The sequence below is a fragment of the Nothoprocta perdicaria genome, unplaced genomic scaffold, assembly GCF_003342845.1.
Source record: "Nothoprocta perdicaria isolate Ctin4 unplaced genomic scaffold, notPer1 scaffold_18, whole genome shotgun sequence".
Classification (NCBI taxonomy): domain Eukaryota; kingdom Metazoa; phylum Chordata; class Aves; order Tinamiformes; family Tinamidae; genus Nothoprocta; species Nothoprocta perdicaria.
The window spans coordinates 3,299,874-3,311,379 of record NW_020454982.1 but is presented as its reverse complement, the minus strand read 5'-3'; the positions used below and the strand labels follow the sequence as shown (position 1 = coordinate 3,311,379).

Sequence of the window (11,506 nt, the reverse complement as noted above, 5' to 3'; positions counted from 1 at the left end):
ACAATACATAGAATGGTTGCACTGCATACACCACTTGGACAAATTGGAGTCTGAATTTTACCTTACAATATGGAAGTACAGTAATCTTAGTAGCCTTTAAAAGAAGCGCTAGGAAGGAATGGTCCTCACATGGATGCTCAAGCTGTCAGAAATGCTACTACACTTAAATACCAGCAATTGCAAATTTATTGCACAGTTTAAAGATACCCTGCACAATAAAGAGAGAAAAATTAAGAGCTAAAATATAATTAGTTAACTGAATTCCATTACACAAGAAAGAAAATGCAATTTATAACATGAAGGCAAAGCAGTGTTGTAAAGTTAAGAGCAACAAAAATAACAGCACATTTTACTTCACTTTCCAATGTCACATATTGGATTGGAAATTTGCAGGTGGGCAAAAAAATGATGGTGTGACCTGCTCCTCAACTCGTCACGTGGGAGTGCTGCCTGCCAGCTGCAAAGAGGTGAATGTGTGATGATTCTGTGCCCAAAAGGGGGTCCTGCGTCGCTGTCCACGCGTGCTGTGGCTCAGCAGGGCACTGCTCCCCAGCCTCTTCCTGCCCCTGCTGGGCAGAGAGGCTTTTGCACTTCTTGCTGCGCGCGGCGGGTACCGTGCAGGAGAGGGAGGGTTTAGTCCCACTGTGGGTTCTTCTGTGGGAACATTCCAGACGGCTTTCAATATTGTATAGTTGATATTGAGACAATCTAGTTAGAAGTGATCACATTTAGACTAACTTATATTTTAAAGCTGTTGGTTCCTCCCTTGGTGTATCATTTTTTAACTCCAGTGTTTTAACAATTTTACATCAGATATTCCTATTTTGCATTCTTAAACCATAGGTAAAATTTTTGGTCACAGATCCATCCTGTTAAGCTCTAGGATGATGATCATTTTTTGCAGGAGCTCACATAACCCAGAAGGTCATTTTAAGATCTGAACTAAAACCCTAGAAACCCCAGGAGTCCTAGGGTCGCCAGGCCTTGTGTTGGCACTTGCCATCGTTCAGCAATCTGCAAACTTCCAGTAGATTCCCGAGAGCCCAGAGATCAAGCAAACACTATCCTACCAAGGAGATACACAGTACAGAACTAGAAGGTAAACTCCAGCAACCCAAACATCAGGCTGAGAGAATATGGTGAACTATGATGCAATATAGATCAAAACATAATATATATTCCTGTACATGGTGAGAGCACACACTAAATATAACCTTTTAAGCATCTGAATAGAAAATAAATTAATAAAGAAACTTTCTGTCTCAAGGAAGCCTGAGTACAATGCAGAAGATGGATATTTTTAACTCACCACTGTCTAAGTGGAAAGGACAACACACAAAATTGCATGTTTATGACCCAGGACATGGTCATAATAGTTTGTATATGGAATTATGGGATCAGAAATTCACAAATATATCTTTTGGCAGTACGGCAGACTTCATCCACCCACTTGCCTTGTGATGACTGAGAAAAAAAGACACAGTTCTCCCGCTTCCCCCCATTTGGTTGGGAGCGATCCCAGTTGAAGTACTGTAGAACCATGCCATTGACGTCAACAAATTTCCCTTCATTTATCATGTCATTGACACCCAACCAAAACTCAGACACTCCTGGCATGCTTTTCTTGCCATAGTCTCGAAGAACGTTTGTTTCATCGCTGTTCCTTGGGATAGCCAGTGTCCCTCCCTTGGCTATGCAGTCTTCGTTGGCTTCATGAAAATGTTTGCTGCCCTCAGACACAAGGTAGCACTTCTTATGGGCCTTGGTCCCACGAAGACACACTGCGAACAGATAACAGTTTGCACTTTTAGTAAAAGCTTTGCCTTTAAGTAATATTTCCTAAAAAGGTAATTTTCTAAAGATATGCTGAGGTTTAAGCAGGCAAATGAATTGCTCTGTTTATATTGTCCCTAGCGGGTGTCCTGGATATGGTGGTGGAGACAGGCGGTGCCACTCGTGCTGTTCGTGCAGGAGCTTGTGCACAGCCGGTGCGTTAGCACCTCTGGGACACTCTGCAAAGCACCCTTGGGTAGGAGGGTGGCCGGGCGCCCAGCACCTTGTTCTTATGGCTGCTTCACAGAAGAGTCACGTAAAAAGGATAGACGTGGCTGTGGGCTTAACATCACCAAGTACTTTGGAAAATCTTTCCTGTGTTTATGGTTAGTGAACCTGAGGCATGATCTCAAGCCTCAGGTTCCTTCCAGCAATTTAAGTATCTGATGAATTTTCTTATTCTGCCATTTTTATTCTGTCATTCAGTAACTCAGATCTGCTGTCAGTATATCTTACGACTTCTTTTTGTAAATACCTCTGCTTTCACACATGTACCTTACTTCATCTGCCTCTTACAACCAATGGAGTGGATGAAGAATGGATGTTTGTACTTTTGGCAGATGTTAGTCATCAGGAAATCTTATTTGGCTTTATAGTAAGGAGATAGATGTAAAGGTCTTTCCATATTTATGATACTTAAGTGCCAAAGTGTTATGCATTAGCTTTTGCTATCTCCTTGCAGACAAGTGAAGGACAGGACACATGAAAATATTATTTTAAATGTATCCTGCTCACTAGAAAAATAGTGTTAAGAAATTCATAATGCAGTTTTATGTCTTGACAATTGATAAACATATATTGCCATCTGCAGAAGAGTGTGCATTTACATCTATTTACATCTTTATTTCTTCATTTCTAGAATTTTGAGCAAAATATTTCCCTTCCAAATCCATGTTCAAATGAGGTAAAGTAACTTAAGTAAACACTTTTAAAAAAGCAAGAGTACACTCATTACTGATCTTGCGTGACAGTCTGAACCAAATAATCTAAACATTTGCATTTATAAATCTGTTTGCTTTTAGTTTTACAACCACATGTGGTAACCACAGGTACACCAGCATGTCCCTTTCCAAGTCCTTTCCCTGTGCTTAGTTTTATCTGCTGGAACATATCAGGGAAGTTTTGGTGTAAAGTACAAATGGACTAGAATGTAACATTGGTGTCTGCTGTGCAGTTGGAATCGCCTCTGTCAGGCTGTATGGGTACACGGGTAGGAATGAATCTTTCAGCTTTGCTTTCCAGCACCTCTAATACTAGAAAAATCTTTAGAAAAATACAAGCAAGAAGAGATCACTCCTTGAAGGAGTGTTCCTTCTGAATTCATGAAGGTAGAAAAGGGCTGAAATAGACTCTATTCTAACACCTATATTTAGAATCCTGGGTCTTACTGCTTCCAGCCTGTTTCATTTATTGCTGAAGTTCATCTTCTACTTATATAACAAGTATGTTGTGAAACAATATAGACATCTTGTGTCCTGATGTTTCTGTAATCTAGTTTCTAATTCCTGTCATCTGTTCTCATAAAAAAAATAGTAATTTGATCAACAGGATATGGAAATGCACTGTGGATCATACTCGTTATGTTTCAGTTCTGTAGTATTTCCATATATGTATACATGTATATACATTGTGTTCTTCAGCTACATTGTGAAGATTATCATTTTATTATGGGGCTTATCCTTTTCATACTTTGCAGTTGCTAAAGTTGGCAAAAGCCAAAGAAAAGTAATGAACATATTTGCTGAATTTCAAGCCCTTTAACAGATTTTATATTCGTAGGGTAGATCCGAAAGACTTTATCTTCCTCAGTGCTGTTGCAGTATTGATGAGATTTGTGATTTGTTTTGTTTTAGGGAAAAGTGCATATTGCTAAGTGGCAGAATACATACATTTCACAATAATATTTCACCATATATAGAAAGAAGACATGGGAATTCAGACAAAACAAATCAGATTATAATATATATGTTTCAAAGTGACTTTAAAAAAATGGTTACTTCTTGAAGTTTCATGAGGCCATTAATAAATGCAAGTAGTCAGAGCTAGAGGATGCTGGCTGTCTTTTACAAAATTTGCAATCCAGCTGAACAGTATAGGTTCTGGATTTAGACTATAGCTCAAAATAAGTTTTGAGGATAGAAATTCCCCAGGCTTTGGTTTCATTTCTAAGCCACTGCATGATTACTCTCAAGCTCCCCCTGGAAATGGTACAAGAACTACTTTTAAACAAAAGCCTCTTGTCTAGCACAGGCTTCCTCTTATAAGAAATTTCTTAAGTATGACTTTTTAATTTAAAAGATAAATATTTTCTGTAGCTCAAAAAGCTCTATGTAACTGAACACATAAAACAGGATAACCAAGATATTACCATCCGTAAGCAAAATATGTTCTGTTTAATGTGAATGATGTCATTTCCTTTGGAATGCCTTCTTGTATGTGTTTAATTGCCATGTTTTGTGTTGACAGCTGTGTAAAAACAGAGCTTCATGGTAGGTGCATGTATATTTAATCTTTTTATTTTGCTTCCAAAAATCCAGTCTGGGTATTTAAATACTTAAAGGACTCTGCATATTTATTCATGGTATTTCTTAAATCACAGTGAGTGCTACTTTAAAGTTTTATGGCAACATTTATTTTTAGGTGTATCAAATTATACATCCTATTTTAGCCTGTCTTTTCCAGGTATTCTCAGCCTCCTTCATAAATGTTTTGTCTACGTGGTTAGCCCATGTTTATATCCAAGCTGGGGACTTACATGTTAATTCTCTGTACTCAGAAAGCCAACATTCCTCATGTAACCTTTTGTCTAATTAAACCTAAAATGCATGAGAATCACAGCGTAGGGCTGTGCATTGAGAAGTCAAAAGTAGTTCTTGCTCCAGAGAAGAATCAAAAGTTGTATACCAATCACTTGTATACCACTAGATCATCCAAATGCATCCCACATGATTTCACTTGCATGCTTCCTTCAGCACGTTTCTCCTCATTACAGTCTTGGCATGCCATGTTCTTAGGGATATGTATCTCTCGGAGCCACAAGTCCCCATCAAAGAGATGGGGGAAAGTGAGGAGTGGGAGAGAGGGAAGGCGGTGATTCGGTGTAAGCTGATTTACCTGTCTGAAGCGCCTGCATTTCTTTCAGAGCGTTTACCTCTCGCCACAGCTTATCAATCTGGGTCCTTAGGTCATCCTTTTCTTAAATAAAGTACACACAGTGATGAGTAGGTAAGCAGAATGAAACTTTTTATGTCAAAGCTTTTTCAAAATATCATAATTTTCTGCATTGTTGAGATACGTTCCAAAATAAAGCATTTTCCTCAATGAAAGTATTAATTTCGGCACCAACAATGCACAGATTCAAAAGTAAATAGTCAAATTTTGCTGTAAATTGTATACTGGCTTACTAAATAGCAATTAGCAGCATCAAGAAACCATATTTTTCAAACACCTACTGTGATACGGTCCAACTGAAGATGAGATTTAAACAACAAAGGTGAAAGACATGCTTTCTCCCTGTTTTTCCAGAAAACCTGATAAATGCAGGATGGAAGTTTTGAATATTCAAAGAAATGTTGATTTGGGGAGCATACAAGTTCCACACACACATGCTGTGGTTTCGAGGCGCGGAGGGACAGAGAAGCTTGCTGAGCTCCGCACTGAAGGGAGGTGCTGGAGGAGGCTGCCCCGCTCCTCCAGCATGGAGGGGCCTGCAAGGCTCGCCCAAGACCTCCACTTGAGTCACTCAGATCCACCTGAGTCGCTGTTTTCTGACAAAAATAGCACCAACAAAATGGAGGACCAATAAATGTCCTCATTTGCACATATGAAGTCCTTTCATGTCCTCCTAAATTTCTTTTTCTTAATAATTGTAGTAACCCACTACCATCAAACAACTACCAGGCATGTTTCCATTGCACAAGAATGCAGGTTGATTGCAACAGTAATCAGACCTTCCAGGAGCCACAGTAACAAGCACAAATCTTTCACAAATAATTGAACTAACGAAGCAATAACAACAGCAACAAAGTTCCTGTAGATCCATGTTGCATCATCTAATCATCCAGTTGCAGTAGGGTTTGGATAGTTAATCTGGAGCTTTAACTGTCAGTCTGGGCAGATAGGAAATCAAAGTAAGAAACAAAATAGGTGAGCTTATGGTATAACATTTTTCATAATGGGACACAAATGCAGTTCTCATTTCTCTACCCACATCCTAAATTTCAGAAAATCTTGGATAACTTGAGTGTCATTAGTGAAAGATTGACAGACAAATATGTGAATACCACAAATATATAAGGATGTACTTAGGATACCAAGCTAAAAGAGATTCAAGCTAGAGAGATTCGAAAGAAGAAATACATATATACAACTGTATAGCTCTGGAGTAGCAAAATCATCTTGTAAAATGGTTGTATCAAAGCTGCATTTTTTCATTGACAAGGAGTTTAAATATTTGGCAGCATCCTACTCCATCCTACTCTTTTTGTTAGAAATAAGCTTTTAAATTAAGTGCACAGATGCTTCCAAACATCATTCACTTTTTTATATATATTTTTTCTCTGTGAGCTTTGCCTGGGGAATTTATTCTTTATCTTTTTCTAATTCTTTTTAATTAGTTTGACTTGACATTTCAGCGTGCTTCTCACCCAGGTAAAATTATATTACACAACTATTAGGCAGATATTCTATTAAAACTGGCAAATAATACAATAATCTGAACAATAATCCATGAAGAGTTAATGTTTTATTCTGTTCTTTTCCACCATGTGTACTTGAATTTCCATTTTGCTGGTCTTAGTAAGTATATACTAAATAACTTAGAATCATTGGCCAGAATCCTCTCTAAGCTATACCTGTGAGTCCTAAATTATGTCAACAAAGTTGAAGAAGCATTACAGAGCCAGATATATGCAAGCTCTATTTATATAACTCATTTTGTCACATTATTCTTGGCTTAGCCAACCCTCATAAAAATATTTTAAGGACAGAAATAACTTTCCTATGTTAATAAGCATTTGTATCATATTAGTTTCTGATTCATGCGATATTATTTAAATACACAGTAAGCTCCATAAAGTCCATAAGAGTCTCTCCCTCCTCCCAGTTAATGCCCAGTACCTTTCACTCTACGTTTGCTGTGCTTCCTGGCTTTCAACTTTGAAGCCTGGCTGGTAGTCTGATCCAGCAGTAGGATGCATATGAGGAGAAAAATCCTAAATCCCGTTTGTGCCATGTCTCTTTCAAAGAAAAAGAAACTTCAAGAACTACTCTTTAGTGGCTATGAGAGCAAGTCACACAGACACACCTCGGTAGGAACTGACTGAGGTCAGTTTTATAAAAGTGTAGTGATAGGGTTGGCTGTACTCCTTGCTTACGAAATGTGTTTAATACTTAACTGGCTCAGCATAAGGTAGCCCCTTGTTCTCACGTCTCATCTGAAATTCTTATTTCCTTGCCGAGTTCAGCTGAGACAGGTTGCTTTTGTGGAGGAAATACCAGCACTGAGCAGAGCCCTGACTGCCATTAATGAAAGCCATTTCTTCAAAGGTAATGTTTTATCTCTGAGGCTGAAAGGATTGGACAAGCAGACGGATGCTCAAAATGTTCTGTGCAATGGCAATATTGAAGCAGGGCACCCACAGGATTTTGCACTGGTGGTTTCCTCCAGAATGGATCTCTTCCAAGCTAGTTAAATGTAAGCAATGGCAATGATTTTATTTACAATGAAACAAAAGGAATATCATCCCTGAGTTCAATGGCAGCAGGCCATTAAATACATGCTTTGAGTTTCTAAAAATTCACACTCACATGTGCATGCGCGTGGAGCATATGTATCTTATAGATACATGTGTTGAGTCATTTATTAATCTGTAAGGAGTTAATAGTTCTTAGTAGATAGCAGTTTTCATTTAGTAGTAGTATTTTTGACTAAGTATGGTACATACTATCAGCAGAGTCTCGTTAGAGAGACTGAAGGTTGCTTCCTCCACAGAGTCCTGACCCCGACGGTCGGAGGAACGATGCTGCTCTCAGGGAAGCACAAGACGCTCAAAACAGGACCATGTCTCGGAACTCTGGAGAGCTCTCTGCGTTTGCATCACAGATTGCCAGGTTTTTACTGGAACTGTAAGAGCAAGGACTTACTACTTTATTGAATGAAAGCTGAGATTTAGGAACATTCTGTTTTACTACGTGGATGCATACTTGCTGTTTCCAACCCCCACATACACTCCAAAACCACTTCACTGCTCAGAATGTAAAAGCACAACGGTGGCATCTGTTTCAGATATCTTCAAGCCACCAGCTGGATACTACTTGCTCCTAGTTCCAGTAAACCTCTATTGATCATTAGTTAATATATGCATCTTTATGTGATGAAATGTGGTTTCAGGGGTTACTCATCAAAATATTGAAATATATTAAATTATATATGGAAACATCTGAATCAGTAGTGCTAAGTCGTGAGTCCTCAAAACTATTAGAGAACATGGGACATGGGAGAGTTGGGGAGAGTCATAGGGAGAGTTGTTGTGAGTCTTATCCACCAAAATCTTCAACTCACCACTCATTAAATGCAGCCAACAGGTTTCAGTACATATTTACCTGTGGAGAGAGCTGCCTTTCTACCTAGCACTCCAGAGCTGAAATGTGAGCTGTCTGAGAGGAAAACAAGCATCTTCGCAGGGGAACTAGTTCAAGATTTGATCCATCATTTAGAACATTTAGAACTAACCAGAGGTTCAGGGTCGGTCTATATTTTATCCCAGTGATATTGGGACATCAATGTAAGTTAATTAAGGAGAGTCAGCAGAATCAATAAATGCCTGCAGTTAAGTTTTCCACTTGGTCCCCCCTGAGAGGCTGAACCACTGCAATTTATAGCCTACATATGAAACTAGTACTGATTTGGGGTTACCTCGGTAAGACAGGCTGTAAACCATGGTCCTGCTGGAGCTGTTTCTCTTGGGGCTTAGCTGTCCCAGCTGCAGGACATGCAGCCAGGGTGAATGAGCATTTTAGTGGGCCTGTTTAAGGACTCAGCACCCTAATTTACTTGTTCCTGCCCTTATTAACATAAGTTTTCTGACACAGGCTTTCTTTTCATTCTGTGATGTGAGTTTGACAGAAAAAGGTTTGCCTTCTACCTAGGCAAGCACACAATTCACTAGAAATGGAGGTAAAGAAAACAGATTTGGTGTTCTGAAAGGTCTCAGCCAAGAGACCAAGTGAAAGCTGTATTTTTTTGGAGTATGTCATGTAATGTCCTTTTAAGAACAGACTGATGCCCTGTTTTTAAAGCTCCACCCAAAGCAGTGCCTCATTAAGTAGTCTTGGAGAATTTTGGCAGTCTGCAGCTGGTGCAGCTGGATTTCGCTCTTGAAACCTGAATCACAAAGTTGTCCTTGCAGCTGCTGTAAGAAACTGTGAGGGGATGGCTCGTCTAGCATTTGCCCAGAGTGCCTGAGAAAGACAGACCACTTTTGCTTACAGTAACTGCAAAGCCATTGAGGAAGAAAGCTTAATTTCTTACATATATCATGTGGGCAGGAATGGCAAAGAAAAGTCAAGATATATTGCTGTGAATAGGTAATTTCTTTGTGCTACTGTGAGATAGGAGGAAATGTGCCCTAGTGAAAGGCCTAGAGCCTTGCTGAAGTAAATAACCTGGTTTATATGTTGTTTGAAATCAGCATTATAATGTCATTTAGAGTTGTGATTTTTCTTTTACTACTGGAGTAACACTGTTACAGTCTAAAGACTGAATAGTTATATGTGTATAGAAGTAAATTTTCTTGAGACACATTATTCCTCTTCCTATATCAGAACATGTTATACAGATATTAATAACTTCATGCTGTTATAGCTGCAACTGGATTAGAATGGGATAGCGCTTTTGTTTTTTATAGCAATACAGTAGAACCTCTCCATATTGACAAAATCTTCAATACTCTAGAGGTGCTTAGTTTGATAAGAAACATCCTGCAAAAGCCATAGTTGCTGGTTTACAGCTCGGTCTCTTCATCTCATTGCTTTTGCTTTCAGACAACTGAGCTATTCAGAGCATAAGCAGCCTTTGTTGAAAGGTTCTTTTTGGCTCTTTAAGGTAAAAAGTCTATTCCCTTCAGAGACAGTTCCACCTTTATATGCTCTGTAAACTGTCTCAGAAAAACTCTTTATAAAGCTGTTTTTTCCTCTGCATTCTCAGCCGTCACTGTGTTTGTGGAAACAACACGCAACTGGGCACAGAGTGTGAGAAGTCAGTGTGAGACAGGACTGGGTGCCAGGCTGAGATCCTGAAATAGGTCTGACTGAAGAAGTCATTTTATGCTGTGTGGAAGATCCTGTGTGGGGGATGTCTCATTCACTTATCTTCTGAGTTAGTAGAGCTAAAAATAGAACATGACTTGTAAAAAAAATACCCTTTATGAAAGTTGATGCCTTGCTATAGAAAAGCAAACTCCTCAGATACTGCCATTAGGTTAGCTCTGGTTTTCTGAGGTCTACAGTCCTCTCCAGGCTTTAGAGCTAATTGTGTTGGGACATGTTTGGTGAAAGTGCCACTGATGGGTTTTACTGAATCCTTTATGGAAACCATAGCAAGCTTGCTGCATTTCGGGTGTGGAAAATTCAGCTCAACATAGGGCTTGAAAGAAGAACTTGGGTTTTGGTTACTCTTTCCCTTTTGTACTCCAAATGTAAAGAGAAATTGAAATCCAGTTGGGGCTATCAGCTGTACGACTAAGGAATTTCAAGTGGTACAAATCACAGACTTGTAAAAAACTATATAGCCAACAGAAGTAGGTAGCTTAATAAAAGGTTTCCCATCATCACTTTCTAAACATCAGTTTATGATTATCTGAGGTGATAAATGTGGGGTCCACTATTTGCTTTTTGTTTTAATTAAATGTAACACATTTTGCAAATTCTATGATCACTCATTACATCGTTCTTGGAAAATTACTGTATGTTTGGTTTCTTAGCTTTGAAAAGCCTTGCAAACCCTTTCTTAAGGATTTGATCTCATTCCAACAGGTATGAGGCAGGATTATGGCTGAAATCCCAAAACCAAAGTTATTTTAGGGAAGTGTGTACAAATGAAGTTGTGTGTTAGGAAGAGGGAATGGCTAGTCTCATGGTATGTGAGGTTCTGTGAATACTCTATGATACTTAGGGTTTATGCAACCAGTTAGTTTTAGAACTGTTTTCTTGTTGTGCTAATTTGCTCTTTTCAAATGAAATTCATTATTTAGAAGTGATTGTGCTCCTCTCTATTAGAGCAAGAGGGAATTCTAGTTTTATTGCAAACAGACTGTGTGAGAATGTGTCTCTCTCTTCCTCTTTTGTAAATTGAAATTACCTGTTGTGTTCCTTTTCCTCCTGTAAAGTGTGCTGCTTTTCTTTCCTGCCAGGATATATCATAGGCATTTAATGCTGCCTTTAAATCTTTTATTTTGACCACCTCAGCCTGCCAGGCTCCGAGCAGATTCCAGAAAGCGGGCCAAGGCTGGCAGAGGAGCCCGGAGCCCCCGCGGGCTCCCGCAGCCCTGGTTCACAGCAGGTCACCAGCGGCGTGGGCCGCTTGGCAGGGCCAGCCTGCAGGGCCAGCCGTCAGGAGGGCAGCGTCCTGGCTTGCAGGGATGTTTGGGTGCGTTTCCCATACCGAGTGGAAAGT

General features: G+C 39.4%; 1 protein-coding gene across 1 annotated transcript; it reads right to left on the bottom strand.

Annotated features, from left to right (window-relative positions):
* Positions 1–1,320: 1,320 nt before the first annotated feature.
* CLEC3A (C-type lectin domain family 3 member A) lies at positions 1,321–7,066 on the bottom strand. The gene is made up of 3 exons (XM_026036569.1): positions 6,952–7,066; positions 4,948–5,028; positions 1,321–1,781 (listed from the first exon to the last, which is right to left on the bottom strand). Exons 1-3 carry the CDS (start codon positions 7,064–7,066, stop codon positions 1,390–1,392), a joined length of 588 nt encoding a protein of 195 aa, XP_025892354.1. The 3' UTR covers positions 1,321–1,389.
* Between the last annotated feature and the right edge of the window lie 4,440 nt (positions 7,067–11,506).